Source organism: Ovis canadensis, chromosome 15 (assembly GCF_042477335.2).
Source record: "Ovis canadensis isolate MfBH-ARS-UI-01 breed Bighorn chromosome 15, ARS-UI_OviCan_v2, whole genome shotgun sequence".
Lineage (NCBI taxonomy): Eukaryota > Metazoa > Chordata > Mammalia > Artiodactyla > Bovidae > Ovis > Ovis canadensis.
Window position 1 is genome coordinate 89699442 of NC_091259.1, and position 17863 is coordinate 89717304.

The 17863-nt window shown below is 60.0% G+C and overlaps 1 protein-coding gene and 1 long non-coding RNA gene across 2 annotated transcripts in view; one reads left to right on the forward strand and one right to left on the reverse strand.

Moving 5' to 3' along the window:
- Positions 1-323: 323 nt before the first annotated feature.
- Positions 324-2210, reverse strand: LOC138420093 (uncharacterized). The gene is made up of 2 exons (XR_011249187.1): positions 1881-2210; positions 324-1017 (listed from the first exon to the last, which is right to left on the reverse strand). It is a non-coding gene; the product is annotated as an uncharacterized lncRNA (long non-coding RNA).
- Positions 1483-17863, forward strand: part of DTX4 (deltex E3 ubiquitin ligase 4) — a 41162-nt gene continuing 24781 nt past the window's right edge. Inside the window, exons 1-2 of the mRNA XM_069553242.1 lie at positions 1483-1756; positions 10228-10945. Coding sequence (XP_069409343.1) covers positions 1546-1756; positions 10228-10945 — 929 coding nt within the window. The 5' untranslated portion in view covers positions 1483-1545. The remainder of the gene's footprint in view (positions 1757-10227; positions 10946-17863) is intronic.

Genomic DNA, 17863 nt, shown 5'->3' on the forward strand with positions numbered 1-17863 from the left:
AATCTTTTAGTCAGAACATATCCATTTTAGACGATTTCCACGTTGACTGTTGATGACCAAAACAACCAAGTCTAACTTTTGTCTGTCCTGAGAAGGGTCCCATTCTCTGCAACCCCATGGGCTGAAGCCTGCCAGGCTCCTCTATCCACGGAATTCTCCAGGCAAGAAGACTGGAGTGGGTCCCCCCGCCCCTCGCAGCGGATCTTCCCTGCCCAGGGACTGAACCCGGTTGTCCTGCTTTGCAGGCAGATTCTTTCCCATCTGAGCCACCAGGGAAGCCCTCGCGTCTCACTACTTGCGTCACAGAAATTCTGCAAAATAAATCCATTTAACACATGCCTCCTTTATTTCAGTAAGGTAGTCTAGAGTGAAAGTGAAAGTCACTCAGTCGTGTCTAACTCTGCGAGACCCCGTGGACTCTACAGTCTATGGAACTCTCCAGGCCAGAAAACTGGAGTGGGTAGCCCTTCCCTCCACCAGGGGATCTTTCCAACCCAGGGACTGAACCCAGGGCTCCCACACTGCAGGTGGATTTTTTACCATCTGAGCCACCAGGGAAGCCCAAGGTAGTTTAAGCAGGCCAGAAAACCCACATTTGCCCTCTGCACCGACAGGGTTAATCCATCATCTCTCCAATCTCTGCACGCCTTTGCAGGGGGTCTCAGCAGAGAGGCTGGTAAGTGCTGAGCCGCTCAGTCGTATCCGACTGTGTGGCCCTATGGGCCGTAGGCCGCAGGCTCGTCTGTCCCCGGGGTCCTCCAGGCAGGAACACCGGGGCGGGCGGCGGGGCAGGGGCTGAGCCGTGGCCGGGCCGGCAGGCGCGCACTCGGCCAGCAGGGGGCGGGGGGCTCCGGGCCGCGGCTGGGCCCGGGGGCGTGGCCCCGCGTCCTTGACGGACAGCGCAGGATGCCGGCGAAGATGCGGGAACACGGCCCCCGCGGCGACAGCGTGCAGACCGGGAGTGTGCCAGGCGCTGCGGGTCCCGGAGCTCGCGGTGCGGACAGCGATCACACTGCACTTTAAAAAAAAAAGAAAGAAAGAAAAAATTCCCTTTCGAGGAGGGAGCCTGCCAAGTTGAGGATGCTGACAGCGGCGGTCCCGGGGCCGTGTCCTGGTGGGGGGCGGGGGTGTCGCTCCTTCGCGTCTCGGGACCGCGGAGCCCCTCGCAGGCGCGGTTTGCCCGGGCGCGGGGCTCGGGAGGGGCGGCTCCTCCCCGAGGCGGCGGCGCGAAGCCGCAGGGAGGGGGAGCTCTCGGCCCGCGCGGCGGGCGGGCGGGGGCCGCGGGGCGGGGAGGAGGGCCCGGCCAGCCGCCCCGAGCGCCGCCGCCCGCCCGATCCCGCCGGCGCCCGGTGCAAGGGCTGGAGCCCCGGCCGCGCGCCCGCGTGCATGAGGCCCCGCGACCCCGCGGGGCGCGCGATCGGAGCCCGGCGGCCGGGATCTCGGGGCCCCAGCGGACGCGCGGCGGCGGCGCGGCCCGCGGCCCGGGGCTGAGGCGGCCGGGGGCGCGGGGTGCGCGGCCGGGGCCCGCGGGCGGCCGGGCGCGCCATGCTCCTGGCCTCGGCCGTGGTGGTCTGGGAATGGCTGAACGAGCACGGGCGCTGGCGGCCCTACAGCCCCGCCGTGAGCCACCACATCGAGGCGGCGGTGCGCGCCGGCCCGCGCGCCGGCGGCAGCGTGGTGCTGGGCCAGGTGGACCGCCGGCTCGCGCCCTACATCATCGACCTGCACTCCATGAACCAGTTTCGCCAGGACACGGGTGAGCCGGCCGTCCCCGCCCAGCGCGCACCCTCGCTCGCCGGGGTCCCCTCCAGACCTCCGGGTCCCCCACAGGCTGCCGAGGAGGGGGCGCGGTGCGCCCCCGCCCAGCGATCCTCTCGTACCTGCTGCAATAAATGTCCGTGCAGATCTGGTTAGGCCGGCCGACTTTTACCCTCGCCCCTAAGAAAGCCCTTCACGTCCCCCTCTCTTTAAACGCTCGGTACCCCAAGTCCGCTCTTGTAGGAACCGAGGGGCCGTGCCAGCATCCCGGCCAGTGGGCAAGACTACCTGCCCGCCTTCGCCAGCATCACGTGGGCTGAGCCTTCGTTGCCTCGGGCACCCTGGGGCCTGCCACCCGCTCCCTCGGTTGCCCACCTCGCCGCCTCGGCCCTTCCTTGGGGGCATGCGGTCTCCCCAGCCGCGTCCTGGGGGTGGGCACCGGGCGCGCGGGAGGGTGGAGATGCGCGGGAGGCCGGCGCTGTAGTCGAGCCTGCGAAGGGACAGGCCTCCCCGGAGAGACCGGTGGACCGGGGGCTGTCAGGGCCGGACACGCCCTGGCGGCCGCTGGGCGGTGAGCGCCTCTGCTCGGGCGCTCCGAGGGTGGAAGCAACAGGCCCGCGCAGATGGACAGGGGACGGGGAGGGCCGCCGCTCCGGAATGCCAGCGGGGAAGCCGAGCGTGTTTGTCCCTGGGGGCGGAGGCGGCCGGGGCTGCACATTCCTGCAAGGAAACTGTCCCCAGCTTCCTCGCACAAAGGCTCCGAGGGGGACACATTGAGCTCCCATCTACTGGTGAGCAGTAAGTCGCGGCTGTGGCCACCACCAACCCGGCTTCCCAGCCCCAGTGAGGATGGCAATCAGGGTGCCCGGTCCTTGGCGTGAGGGTGGGGAAGCTGGGGACACCTGCCTCTCTTCGAGGCCCCCGGCCGGGGCTCAGCTGGTCTGGGACGCATCTATCCCTGAAGAGCCTCTTCAGGGAGGTGGTGTTTCTGGGGGGAGTTTCTGGAATTCTGGCTGGGCTTTCCCCACGAGGGTGAGAGCTTGGTTCAGTTCAGCTGCTCAGTCACTTCCCACTCTTTGCCACCCCGTGGACTTCAGCTCCCCAGGCCTCCCTGACTGAGGAGCCCCCGAAAGGCAGGTGTGGGGGAGGAGGGGCCGGAGAGGGGCCGGGAGAGTCCCAGAGGGCCGGACAACAGCTGCCCGAGCAGGGCATGTCCGCCCGCCTTGGAAAGCCCCCACGGCCTGAGCGCTAATTAGGATGGTCATGGGAAAGGGGTGTCTTTCCACCCCCCTGTCTTCATCTGTAGCCACGACTCCCAACAAGCTCCCTGCCAAGGATTTTGCAGGCATTCGCCTATTGAGGGAAGCCTTCTGGGGAAAGGATTCCAGAAGTGTTAGCATCTGGGGGGGCTTCAGCCTTGGTGAGAGAGGGGGGAAGGTGGAGCTGAGAGAGACTGGGGGAGGAGGGGCTAAAGAGGGAAGTGGGGAGAATAGGGCAGAGGACAGTGGGGAGATTGGGGCAGAGGACAGTGGGGAGACTGGGGCAGAGGGAAGTGGGGAGACTGGGGCAGAGGATCGTGCGGCCTGGGGATGGGGAGACGGGGAGAAGTTAACTGTGGACTTAGGGTAGCGGTTGGAAAGGTCTATCCCTGTCAGTGGGTCCAGAGCGAGGCTGACAGTCAAGACACCTAGCAACAGGGAACTCCAGTCCTGCTCAGAATTCATGGACAGGGGTTAGCTGTTCAGTTGTCATTGTTGAGCCACTAAGTTGTGTCTGACTCTTTTGCAACCCATGGACTGTAGTCCGCCAGGCTCCTCTGTCCATGGGATTTTCCAGGCAAGAATATTGGAGTGGGTTGCCTTGGCCTCCTCCAGGGGATCTTCCCGACCCAGGGATCAAACTTGTGTCTTGGTTCCTTACCGCTGAGCCACCAGGGAGGCCTATGAGCTGTCCTATTTCAGATTAAATCTCAGCTGCAGGTGGAGGGACACCTTAGCGACATAGAGGTCCCAGGCCTGGTCCCACGTTTGGAAAGGAGGAAAGCTTACTCAGTGTTCAGGGATGTCTGTAGTGGGCCTGGTACGGGTCCTTGGTACAGAAGTGAAGTCTGGAGGAGACCCGGTGGAAGGACACACCCTCCTCCCCAGGTCTGACCACTCTTCCTGAGAACCAGCTGACCACTGCCTGGGGGTGGGCAGGGACCTGGGGGCTGGGGCGCCCTACAGGTTAGGCCTGAGCTGGCCCTGGAGCCTTGGTCTAACTGCCTCGGGGGACTTGTCCGGCTGCTCTCTTCCTTTTAGAGACTGTTTTGCTTTCACCCGCTCATGCTAAGGGTCGGCTGGCCAACCCATCCTCTGCAGCAGACCATCCTCCGCGCCAGACCCAGTGCAGAAGGCCCTGGGCTGGATTCCCGGGAGTGCTGGGTCTGTCAGGGAGCTGGCCAAAGCAGAACAGCATCTCGGGGTGTCTGCAGCCCCCCGCCTCTGTCTTCCCCACCAACAGACACACAGTTCTTCTCCATATAGCTCATGCATGAAGCCGTGACAAGGTAGGGACTGGAACCCACTGGCTCCCGGGCAACCTCGGCCAAGCCCTAGCGATGTCTAATTAAAGCACCCACCATCCCCAAGCCACAGTTTGAAGCTGGGAACCAGAAACATCTCCATAAACAAAGGGGAGCTGGAAGCCCCTTGCCCAGAGGCGATTCCTCTTTCTTTCTTTTTTTTTTTTCTGTTGTTGTTGCCTCCACTCTGTGGGGACGTTTCCTGACACGGGAGCTTTGTGTTTTTTCAGAAGTTGCCTGCCTTGCTGCCAAGTAAGTCCTCAGCGTCTCCAGTCCCCCAGCTCCAGCCTCATCCAGTCTGTCTCCAGGGAGATGGCTGGGGGGGTGGCAGACACCTCGCCCGCCTCTGTTTGCCCTGGGCCCCTCTCCTCCCAGACTCTGGGCTTACTTGCATTCAGTGTCATTTTTCCTCGAGGTGAAGGGAGAAGGAGGAAACAGGCAGGGAGGTGGAGGTGAAGGAGTCTTGCCTGCTTCCCAAAGCCTTGGCTGGGTCCTCTCTGCCCCTGACCATTCGCCTTGACCAGGCTGACCTGTTGTAGGGCAGCGGCAGGAACTTCACCCCCTGTATCTTCCAGCATCACTGTCCCCTGTTCCCCTGTATGTTTCAGCGGACCGGATCATTACCATTGAGTCCCTTGACTGCTTAAGCATCATTCTCATCTGTAGAATGAAGGGCAGCCTTAAGGTTCTTTCTGGCTCCCTGCCTCCCATCATGCAGGTCAGTGGGTGGATGAGTCTGAAGCCTGCACCACTGAAGATGCTGAGAGAAGTAACAGGGTGTGAGGGAGGATTCCTTCCAGCTCAGTTTTCCAGGCGACATCAGTCTCTTTTATGTCTTTAACACAGTGAGAAAGGTCAGATGGAGCGTGAGTCAAGGGAGCTGATTTTAGGCCCACTCCCCCGCGACATTCCCCGCCGTGTGTGAGCACAGGAGTGCTGGGGGTGAGCGTCATGACCACAGGGTGCTGCGGTGTGGGGCCGGCAGCAGGCACCCGGTGTGCAGTTCCTGGTTCCATCCTCCATGGTCCTCTTATGAAGGACCCGCTGTTCTGGTTTCGTAGTAAAGGAAGCAATTTGGAAAAGTTGAAGTTGCCCAGAGTTTTACAGCAAGTGCACGACAGAGCTGAGGTTCCCAGTCAAGTGCGTATGCCCTGCCTCCTCTGGGGAACGCTTGCGGACCTCTTGCTTCACGCAGGCCCCGTCCCAGGCCCAGGGGACGTTGCAACAGCAAACCGTCCACGGCTTCGCCCTCGTGGAACGTTCGAGTGCGGATGAGGGCCACTGGTCCAAGAAGCCTGGGACGTCCTGAGCACAGAACCACAGAGATGTGGATGAAATGCCCTGGGATCCTAGGGTCATTCCTGGAAGGCGTTGTCTCTCATTTCCCAGGAGCCAACAACTTGGGTGGTGTTTTGGGGTGTCAGCATCTGAGTTGCCAGGGAAACCTTTCATTTCTCTTTCTTCCTGCTTAGTCTGTGAAATCCTTTATCCCTGTCTTTCCATCACTAAACCTTGGGACCCAGTGGATTTTCTCCGATCATCTTGTTCAGGGTCTATAGACAGGTCCAGGACTACAGACAGGTCCAGGACGCGCCCGTTCCTGATGGAGCAGTCTCTGAAAATCTTCAGAGAACGCAACCCCACCATCCCTCTTGTCCCCCACCTTTGGTGCGGAGGTCCACCTCCTGTTTTTAACTTGCCCTCCAAGGCTGAACTGAACACAGCATCTTTCCCTCCAAAAGCCAGCTCTTCCTTGTGACACCTCTCTGCTTGGTGAATGGCATCACCATCGTATGGCCTGCCCATAATCGAAGCCTCAGGAGTCTTTGACCCGTTTCAGCTTTGTGTTTGGATGTCTCATCTATACGGACATGTGGGATTTGAAAGTTGAGCAGTCACGATGAACATGGCAGGGGCTCACGTGTAGGTTTCTGGGCCAGGCCCCTGGCCAGGCTGACCGTCGGTGACTCATCTGTTCCCCCAGGAGACTCAGAAGCCGATGACCCTGGATGACTTAGAAAGCATTCAGCTACTCAGGCTCACGCCCTGCCCGGCGCCCCTCTGTAGGGTCTGTGGTCCGCCACCTGCTTTTCATTTCTGCTCCCAGCACCCTCTCCCACCTCCATCCATTCACCACCTCCCACGCCGCTGCCCCCCCCACCACCGCCCCAGCCCCAGTACCCAATAAACAGAGCAGCTCTGGTGTCACTGTGCTTCCCCAGGGGCTCAGCGGTAAAGAACCCCCTTACCCATGCAAGAGACACAGGAGATGCAGATTCGATCCCTGGGTCTGGAAGATCCCCTGGAGGAGGGCATGGCAACCCTCTCCAATATTCTTGCCTGGAGAACCTCACAGACAGAGGAGCCTGGTGGGCTACGGTCCGTGGGGTGGCAAAGAGTCAGACTCGACTGAAGCGAGTTAGCGTGGACACACCCGGGCCATCACTTCTCTGTGTCACGAGCCTCAGTGGTTCCTCGAGACCTGTAAATAAAAGCCCTCACGGCCCAGCGTTTCCGACCATCTGTGCCCTGCCTCTCACACGCCCTTCCAGGTTTAGCTTGCTCTCTGCCCATATTTTCCCCTAGGCCGGCCAGACAGGCAAGCCTTTCATTCAGGCATTCCCTGGGACCCACACCCCCTCCCCGACGGCAGCAGCTTGCTTCTCCTGAGCTGCCCTGCTTCAGCCTTGTCACCTCCTGAGATTCCCCCTCTCCCCTGGGCCCTAGGCTCTTTGTCATGCTCTCCACCTCTTGAAATGTTCTCCAAGTGCTTATTACCTCATGTGTTCCATGGATAAGTACAGAGCTCCTAGGACATGCCCGGCATGGGGGCCGCAGCTGTGAGCAAACTCCTGGATACCCACTCTGTGAGACCGGGAGTCCCATGGATTAGAGTGATGTTCATCAGATGAGTCATACAAAGAAGTGTGTGACTACACCTCCAGATCAGTGTTAAAAATAATAATAATAGGAGCAGGAATTTGAGCCAGTTGGACGGCCCAGAGAGGTTTCCTTGAGAAAATGAACTGAGATCTGAAGGATGGGCACCTAAGAGGGTGCCAGAGGCCGGTGAGGCGGAAGTGTGGGCAGAGAGTATCAGGGTGTGCGGAGGCCACAGAGGGGCGGCTGGAGCGGCTCTCGGTCTTGACCTCGAGGTAGTCGTGCCCGGGACCGGAGCTCCCAGGGCGTGTGGTTTCCTGTTAACACTGCCCTGCTGGCAGCCTTCTCCGGGCAGCCTGTGTCTCGTAACTTCCTTGCCTGGTTTTAGACTCCAGGCGCTCGAGGAGCACCTGAATCGCCCTTCCTCACAGCCGCTGATACACACTCAGCAACATCTGTGATCAGATGCCAGCATCCCCAGAGGTGTGTCTTCCACGCACCGCGACGCGTCTCTGGCGTCCGCGCTGCATTAGCCGCTGGAGGGCAGGGAGCTCTGCGGAAGCATCTCCGCCTCCGCGCGAGGCGGTGTGTGAAAGAGGCTGGGATGCTGGTACCCAGCAGACGGAAGGCGCCCTGCTTCCCCAGGCTCCCTGAGGGTGGTGCCCGGGCCGGGAGGGCACGTCCAGAAATGGGTGACAAATGGCACAGGAGCCTAACGGTAAGCAACATTTCAGCAGATGAAAACGGCAAAGAAGGGCATCCCCAGAGGCCAGCCCTGGTGACTAGGAGGCGGGGGGGGGGGGGGGGGGGGGGGGGGGGGGGGGGGGGGGGGGGAGGCACTGGCGAGGGAGCAAGCAGGTGGGGAAACGAGGCTGGACCAAGGGGCTGATGCGGCCGGAAGCTCCGCCGTTGGATCCCAAGGCTGCGACTTTGTCCCCCAGCGAGCTGGCTCCTCAGGGGGGAACCGGGGGAATGACGGGGGCCTCCTGGGTGCCCCTTCTCCCTCCTCTCCCGCGCCCCCCCGCGTCCCCCAGCAGAGCTCCCGGGCCTGAATAAGGGGCTTGTTCTGTCTCTCCCTCCAGCCTCTGCATATTGATGTTCTGGGTCATTAAGGGGCTTGCAGACGGGGCGGGAGGGCGGGTGACGACCTGGCAAAGGCCTCAATAGTCACTGTTCCTTTTCTTCCCCCTTTGAATGGCATTCTGTCCCCGGTCTTGGTATCTCCTTCTGGCTTGGAGGAGGGGATGGGTCAGGGGCCAGCGGAGGGGAGCCTTTTCCCACCGCTCTGATGGAGCCTAAGCTGACAGATGCAGAGATTCCAGCATCCTAGGAGCTCTCCCAGTCTCCCCCTCCTGCCCCGAGCCAGGCGTCCTCCGCCTTGAGCTTAATACCCATGAAATGAGCCTGGGTTGGGCATGGGTCTGCATTCAGGGTTCCGGGAGGTAGAGGAGAAAGAGGCAACAGTTACAGGCTTAGTTTTCCCCACCAGCCCTGAAGATTCATCTCTGCTCTAACTGATCACCTGCAATAACCTGGATCTCTCCCCTGCCCTTGCCACCCCCTACCCACCCACCCTGAGACGATCCAGATTGAGACTATCCTACCTTTTGTTTTAGAATTACAGGACCTCTTTTTATTATTATTCAGGAAGCAGGCAGAGTTATCTAAGGTTGAAGAACATGATCTTTGCTCACACACATCTGGATTCCAATTCTTGACGTGTATTTCTACACTTTGTCTCATTGGGCACTATAAATGAGACCACTCTTGTGGCTCAGATGGTAAAAATCCTCCTGCAATGCAGGAACCCGGGTTCGATCCCTGGGGTGGGAAGATCCCCTGGAGAAGCCAACGGCAACCCACTCCAGTATTCTTGCCAGGAGAATTCCATGTACAGAGGAGCCTAGTGGGCTACAAAGTGTCAGACAGGACTGAGCGAGCAGCACTTTCACTTTCATGCCACCCTTGGCTTTCCTGGCGGGTCAGCGCGTAAAGAATCCGCCTCCCAGTGCGGGAGATGTAAGAGACGCAGTTTCAGTTCTTGGGTTGGGAAGATCTCCTGGAGAAGGAAATGGCAACCCACTCCAGTATTCTTGCCTGGAAAATCCCATGGACAAAGGAGCCTGGTGGGCTACAGTCCATGAGGTTGCAAAGAGTCAGACACAACTTTTGACTAAACAGCAACTAAACAGCCACAACCCTATCTTTAGGAAGGTTGAGCTTCTTGAATAAAAGATGTTAGATAAATAGAAAGTTATTCTTAGGATCGCTATTACTGTTGTTGATATAAGATTTAATGCTGGGAAATATGAGAGAGTTCTCCCACCCTGATCTTTCATTTTTTTACCACACCCATAGAAGTCCAGAATGCCAGCTCCATCACCACCTGGGCAGGCTTCCTGGGTGGGGACAGAGTCTTCCTGCGTTCTCTAGGGTTCCCTGACCTGTGTTCTTTTCCTCTTAGCCCTCGGGGGCTTAGGCCTTTAGAGAGTCACGGAAGAAGAGAGATTATTTAAGAGCACCTGCTATGTGTCAAAGGTGTTATGCCTTAGTGCAAAAGACAGGGCGCTTGAGAAACCCAGGACTTGGCACAAATACATACATGTTGAGTGAGAGAGCAACATTTAATTATGGCAAAAACTTTGCAAAGGAGCTATTATCGTATTTCTCCTGGGGAGAAAAGGAGGTTGTGGGCTGTTATATTAAGCAAACGAATGTGGCTGCAATCTAAATTAGGGTCTTCGGGCTCCAAACCAGCCAGTGCCCTTTGGGGTGCCCTGCAGCGTCATCCACATCCTTCCCTTGCAGCTCATCAGCTTCCCACCCTGCCCCCGCACCCCAGCCCGCAGCCCTGAACCCTCCCGGTTCACGGCGACTTTAAAACGGCAGGAAGGAGCCTCCTTCGAAGCCGAGGCAGCCAAGGGCCGGCCCCGCGGTAGACTCGCTTACCGCGAGCCTCCTAAGGCAGCACCCCTGGGTTCCAGCCCTGGGTGCCGCTGACCGCCTCCTCCGGCCCTCTCCGGCAGGGACCCTCCGGCCCGTCCGGCGCAACTACTACGACGCGGCCTCTGCGCCCGGGCAGGGCGTGGTGTGGGAGTGGGAGAGCGACCGCGGCTCCTGGACGCCCTACGACATGGACGTGGGCATCGCCATCCAACGCGCCTTCGAGACGCAGCGGCCCTGCATCGACCTGAGCCCCGTCGGCTTCGGCTACGTCATTGACTTCGGCACCATGGGCCAGATCAACCGGCAGACGCAGCGCCAGCGCCGCGTGCGCCGCCGCCTGGACCTGGTCTACCCGCTGGCCACGGGCGCCGCGGGCCGCGCCGCGTCCTGGCCGGCCGCCCCCGGGGCCGCCGCCGCCGCCGCCGCCGCGGGGCCGCGCGCGCCGCCCTGCTCCTGCCCGCAGTGCGTCCTGGTGAGGAGCGTCAAGGCCGCGGCGCCGCCCGCCCCAGCCGCCCGCAGGAGCGCCGCCCCGCCCGCGGCCGTCAAGGGGCCGCCGGCCCAGGGCCCCGGGGCCACGCCGCCCGACAGCGCCGGCCAGGGCCCCGGGAAGCCGGCCCCGTCGTCGCAGGCGATCCGGAGACAAGCCTCCCCCGCGGCGGCAGGGGCGGGCCCCGCGGGCTGCCCCGCCAGCCCCCCGGGGGCCACCGGCAAGGCCGGCCGTGTGGCCCTGGCGACCTTGGATCGGACCAGCCTGCAGCGACTGGCCCTGGCCCAGTCCCGGGTGCTGATCGCCTCTGGGTAAGTGCTTCTGCGGCGACACCCTAGAGCGCTTCCGGAGCCCCGGGCCTCAGACCTGAGGATCGCCTGAGTCAGAGAGGACCCAGGGGCTGCTCTGGCTTAAGCTCCTCCTCGGCTTCTCCAGACCCTCTGGTTGCAGGGGGAAGGCCCGCAGTGGTGTGGTGGTGTGGTGCGGAGGGGAGCCTTTTGGTCTGTGGGGTCCCGGCAGGTCTGAATTCTGAAGGAGACGTTGCCTCTTACTAGGAGCAAGAAATGGCAACCCAGTCGTGCTCTTGCCTAGAGGATCCCTTGGACGGAGGAGCCTGCTGGGCTGCCGTCTATGGGGTCGCACAGAGTGGGACACGACGGAAATGAATTAGCATGCCTGCATGGTTTGGAGAAGGAAATGGCAACCCACTCCAGCATTCCCGCCTGGAGAATCCCAGGGACAGGGGAGCCGGGTGGGCTGCCATCCATGGGGTCACACAGAGTCGGACACGACTGAAGCGACCTAGCAGCAGCAGCAGCAGCAGCCCTGTGCTAGGAGCCGTTCCCTAACACTGTAGAGTCCTGACTTGCTCATCTGTAAACCCGGCCGTGGTGTCAGGGTTGCAGTGAGGACTGTACCTGCCAAGAAGGAGCAGACACCACTCGTGGGCTCCCCCACCTACTAGTTTGCAGGCCTCATCGCTTTTCTTAATCCTTGCAAGTCTGCAAAGCACGTGTTTTTGGTCCCATTTTACCTTGGAAGACCCGGGAGGCTCACTCGCTCCACGGTGCGTATCTGGTTATCACCAGAGACGATAACCTAAAGTTTAAGTCCCAGACTCCTTCCGACCGTGCCACGCTGCCTCCCTGGCAGTCGCACACCAAGCACAGGTGTCCCGTGAGAGTTACTCCCTCGCCTCCAGGGACTCCAGACTGGAATAACAGCCCACGTTTAGTAAGTGCTTACTGTGGGGTTTCCCTGGTGGCTCAGATGGTGAAGAATCCACCTGCCCTGCAGGAGCCTCAGGTTTGATCCCTGGGTTGGGAAGACCCTCTGGAAGAGGGCGTGGCAACCCACTCCGGTATTCTTGCCTGGAGAAGCCCATGGACAGAGGAGCCTGGTGGGCTACAGTTCTTGGGGTCTCGAACAGTCGGGCACGACTGAGCGACTTCGCTCTCACACGCTTCCTCTTACGTATGCCAGACGCTTCCGGGCTCGGTGTCAGTCATTCCCGTGACACTTGTCCGTTCTGTTATCCCTGTGTCCCATCAACCTTCTTAGTCTTCCTGATCATAAAGTCAGAGAGACCCAGGTCCACATGGTACCCACTGCCTTTGGCTGCTGGCCACGGATTTCATGTGAGATTGGGCCTCTCGTACCTGCCAGTCTTGCCTTTCTCTGTAGGAGCCTGACCCAGCGGTCGGCCCTAGCCGCAGATATTCAGGAAGGCTTAGAGTTAGGGTGGACACCCGCTTGCGAAGATCGGGCTGCCAGGAGGAGGATCTCTGCACCGGGGGGCTCGGCCCTGGGCAGAGAGAAGACGAGGGGATGCTGAGGACTGGGAGGTGGCCCAGCGTACCCCTGCCTCTGCTGCTGGGCGAGCTCTAGACTCTCTGCACTTCCGCGGTCCTGCCTGTGTGGACTGGGGTAGCAGGCTTGCCCTGCCCCCCACCCCGAGTCAACGTGTAACCCTCAGCGAGGAGAGGGCGCTCCTTAACAGCTGCCCAGATGCCCTCGCCAGCAGGGACCCATTCCAAGTGTCAGACACAGGGAGCGCTGCACACTCCACGTGTTACAGAGTCAGGGCTGGGGCCCAGGTCTTCGTCCCTTCGTCCGATCAGTGCTGTCTTGGTGAAAGCCCAGCTCCTCACTGTATTCAAAGGCGAGTTATAAACAAACGGTCAGATGCCGGTCAGGTGCCATGGCTTTTCCTATGACCTCCTCTGGGCCTGCAGGGGTGTCTGGCAGAGGGATGGGACCCGGCGCGATGCTGCTGGTCCTGTCTCCACGCTGGCGTAAGGCAGCCTCCTGGGGCCCCTCGCAGGAGTTCCTGGTGCATGCCACCGTGGGAGAGGGATGCTCCTGTGGAGGTAAGAGATCACCCTCTAGAAGCTTCAGCACCTGCGCTGGGACCCAGGTTTCTGGCTGTGCAACTCGGGGCACGCTGTGCACCATCCGTCTTCAGTTTATCCATCTGTAAAATGGGGTAGGAATGGTTCCTTGCTTATAGGATTTGCCATGGGGATTATAGGGGGTTTTCAAGTTTTTCACCATAATGCTGGGCACGTGATAAGAATTTGGTCACAGGCTGCTATTATGATTACTATGAACTGTCTGAGCGAGGCGGACAGTTGCTGCCTGTGGTTGCTGAAGTCAGATCTAAGCTGACTCCACCGCTTCATTTCTGGTGCCCTAGGCAAAAGCCGAGTGACCTCCTTGCCGTGAGAGGGTAAGGAAGCCCAGATCGCCTTACATCTCAGCTTCTATCTCTCTGCTTTAGCATCTGCAGGGCTGATGGAATCTGAGCGACCCAGGAGGGCGGAGTTCCGGGCAGTTCAATTTGGAAAGGGCTATAGAAAGTGGCTGGTTTTCTCTGCTGTCTCCCCAACATTGTTGGCCCCTCCGCAGCGCTCTCCGTCTCCCAGCCCCCGCCTCTCAGCCTCTCCCCACCCCCTCACCCCCGCGGCCACTTAATGAGCATGTCGATTCCCTTTGTCTGCCTCTGCCATCGACCTGCTGTCTTCCAGCGGCCCCGGCCCCTCCCCTCTCTGCCCGTGACCTCTCCCAGCAACTTCCCCCCGGAAAAGAGGAAGACCCGGCAGGGTGGGAGGGGTGCCCTGGAGAGAAGGGTCTGGGGGAACGAAAGACCCTGTGAATTATTCAGAGACGCGAGCGGCGGTTTCTAAAGAGGGGGGAGCTGTGCCCCCAAGGGCGGGAGTCGCCCCTCTTTTCCAGATGCAGGCGGCTCCATCTCCAGCGAGACCTCGGTCGCTGGAGAGACAAGAACGCGGTTCTGCTGGCCACCCCTGGGCTGGCTCAGAACCCCCGAAGAAACATTGCCTCTCCCAGTGGCGTCTGCAGAGCGGCTCTCCCCTCAACAACCCCTCCTTCCCCACCACCCTGCCACTCCTCTCTCCGTTTTGTACTCTCGAGACTGAAATTAAAACGTGCACCCGGAGCACGCAGGCCGGAGTGTCTGCCGACTGGCCGACAGAGGGTCGGGTCCTGCAGCTTTGGCTGAGCCACGCTTCCTGCAGGAGGTGGATGGATGCTCACCGCCCTTTGTCTGTCCTGCTGATTTCTGGACAAAGGGCTCAAGCGCCTAGAACCCGGGGGCCCCAACGGGGTGTGACTGGTGTGGACCCTGGAGGCTGCTCTCCTGGGTTTTTACCTCCACCAGGAACACTGCTGGAGGGTGATCAGGTGTTTCCAGCTCCACAGTCTGCCCAGCACTCAGCTTGATGCTTACCCTTGACCGCCTCAAGAATCTGAGAAAACTGGGATATTAAGCGAGGAGGGGGAAAGGCTTCCCTGGTGGCTCGGCTGGCAAAGGGTCTGCCTGCCATGCAGGTGACCTGTGTTCGATCCCTGGGTCGGGAAGATCCCCTGGAGGAGGAAATGGCAACCTACTCCAGAATTCTTGCCTGGCGAATGCGGGGCCTGGTGGACTGCAGCCCCTGGGGTCACAGAGTCCAATGCGACTGAGTGAGTAAACCACCCATCAGGCAGGAAAAGGCTCTCTCTGGATCCCGCTTCCTCTTACCCTGGGAGGCAAGAATGCAAACCATCACCCAGATTCGCATAGGGCTGGGCTGTTTACAGAAGATGTGACCCAGATCCGCATTCCTCCCGGGGACTGAGATTTGGGGCGCCCTGTGTACTGCCACGGTAGTGCAGACGTGGCTGAGGCTGGCAGAGAGACTGTGGGGTTCTCAGAAAGGCCCCGCGGGGTCGGCCTAGAAGCCAGGCCTCCCGACCCCCTGGCGGGCCCTTCCCCTGGACACTTCTGCATTTCACAAGCACGTACCCCCTCCCCAGCCCTGCTCCCAGCGTCCAGAGTCGCCAACAAGCCCTTCCACCTCTCCTGCCGTCCAGCAGTGGTGGGGACGCCCACCCGTCTGCCAGCATTCGAGGGCACACCCTCCCTGTCTCTCCAGACCCTCCCCCCAGCCCCCAGTTCTCAGGCCACCCTGGGCATGCCCTCTGGGGAGGTTGGACTATTTCCTCCTTCACCAGACCAGGTAAACCTGCTGGTCCAGTTTGTGGGAACAAAGGTGGCTTTTGTCCTGCAGATTGCAGCTGCTTATCAGAGTGGGGGCCTCAGAGGTGGTGAAAGGGGTAGGCAGGTGCAGGGCTGGGCCGTGCCTGCCGTCCCCAGTGGGCATCCAGGGAACAGGCACTCGGGCACCTCCTGGAGAGGCTGGAGGGGAACCAGACCCGGTGCGGAACCCAGCAGGGAGACTGCCCCCAAGGTGGGGTCGTCAGATTCTGGGGTGGAGAATCATCAGGACGTCTCTCCCGGCAGCCTTTCAGTCGTGAAAGGCTCAGTCATGTCCGACTCTTTGTGACCCCATGAATCACAGCACGCCAGGCCTCCCTGTCCATCACCAGCTCCTGGAGTTCACCCAAACCCATGTCCATTGAGTTGGTGATGCCATCCAACCATCTCATCCTCTGTCATCCCCTTCTCTTCCTGCCCCCAATCCCTCCCAGCATCAGGGTCTTTTCCACTGAATCAGCTCTTCACATCAGGTGGCCAGAGAATTGGAGTTTCAGCTTCAGCATCAGTCTTTCCACTGAACACCCAGGACTGATCTCCTTTAGGATGGATGGGTTGGATCTCCTTGCAGTCCAAGGGACTCTCAAGAGTCTTCTCCAGCACCACAGTTCAGAAGCATCAATTCTTTGGCTCTCAGCTTTCTTTATAGTCCAACTCTCACATCCATACATGACCATTGGAAAAACCATAGCCTTGACTAGATGGACCTTTGTTGGCCAAGTAATGTCTGTGCTTTTTAATATGCAGCCTCCTACCTAAGACTTTCACAGTTTTACAGATAAGGAAATGGAGGCTCAATAAAGTTGACGGACATTGTTACTGGTGGGCTTCCCAGGTGGTGCTGGTGGTAAAGAACCGGCCTGCCAGTGCAGGAGACGTAACAGTCGTGGGTTTCATCCCTGTGTAGGGAGGACCCCCTGGAGGAGGGCATGGCAACCCACTCCAGGATTCTTGCGTGGAGAGTCCTGTGGATAGAGGAGCCTGGAGGGCTGCAGTGCATGGGGTCACAGAGAGCCTGACACGCCTGAGGTGACAGCACGTGTGCGTGATGCTGGTGGGGTTGGGTCTTGAACCTGGCTTTTCTGACTCCCACCTGCTGTACCACACCTGGCCGTGTGGGCAGGTTACAGAGTCCGGAATCAAGTTGGTTCCTCTTTTTCTTGGTGACTTTCTTCTTCACTTTTTTTTTCTTTAATGTTTGGTTATTTGGCTGCACTGGTGGTTGCAGCCCTCAGCATCTTCTCTCTGCAGCATGTGGAATATTCATCTGTAGCATGTGGGGTCTAGTTCCCGGACCAGGGATCGAACCCAGGCCTCCTTCACTGGGAGCTCAGGGTCTTAGCCACTGGACCACCAGGAAAGTCCCCTTTATGACTTTCTTTCATGTTGAATTCAGCTTCCTCCCCCACCACCACCCAATCAGCATTTGATTCATCTTGAGGCCAGTTTCTGAGGACAAGTGGCCTTCGGTGGAGGCCACTCCACTGTGGAGATACAGACACTCCGGTGTCTGTTATTCGCACATCGTCTCACAAGCCTGGTGCACGGTCACCACCCCCCGGAGGAGACAGAGGCCCCAGAGGACTCCGCATGGCGGAGGGCACGCCCATCCTCCCGGCCCGTGGGGTTCAGACGCACCAGCGCCCAGCCTGCAGGTGCCGTTCTAGCCTCACCTCTCGGGGGGGTGCTTATTCCCCAGGCTCGCAGCTTCACGCTTTCTGTCTGCAGCATGGGGGAGTGGTAAGGACCGCACAGACCCAGGAGCATACGTCGTGAATGGCTGAGACCGTGGGCTCCAGAGCCAGATGAGCGGGCTTCAAACCCTTCGCTGTGTGACCTCCCTGAAGCTAGCTTACCCTCTCTGCACCCCAGCGCCCCTGCCTGTGAAAACGGAGTTCATGACAGTCACACCTCTCGGATAGGTCGTTGCAAGGGTTGAGTGGATGTGTCTATTCTGAGCATTCAGAATGGTGTCTGGGATCAGACGGGCTGGACTCGTTAGTGATTTCTGCACCGGATGAAAGGCTGTGTGGGCCACCGCTGTGTCCCCAGCATCCGGCAGTGTCCAGCACCAAGGGGGGCTCTATAGGGATGGACGGCGAAGCGCGTGAATGGACAGTAAGCCAGCAAAATGCTCTTTCCCCGCCCCCCTGCTTTCCCAGCACCCCCTCTCGCCCCTCCCCCAAAGCAGAACTGCTGGCTTCTCCGGCGGTCTGTGACCCGGGCCATCAGGATCTCCAGCCCTCGTCCCCCTCTCCAAGCCCAGCTGCAGAGGCCTAGGTGGCCAGGGATGGTGCAAGACCGAGCCTCACGCGCCCCGTATTTTTGTCCTCAGCCCCGTGGGACGCCCTGACTTTCCCAGGCAGCGGGGCTGTCTTGTCTCCAGCCTGGCTCGAGTTGCTGGGGAGAAGGACAAGGAAGGAGACTCTGCTTGCCGTCTGTGTTTCTCTGGGTAAAGAGGTGGCAGCTGTTAGAGCAATGGTTTCCGCCTGTTGGGCTGAGGCTGGGCGCCCTCTGCCCACCTCTCAGCCGAAGCTCCTCAAAGTGCAAATGCTCGCGCCCTGCAGCTGGCGCTTCTGATTCAGGCAAGGGGCTTTCTCTTCCAGAAGCTTCTGAGGTGACTTCTAGAAGCTTCTGTGGGTTTGAACTTGCTTCTTTTTTTTAATTTCAT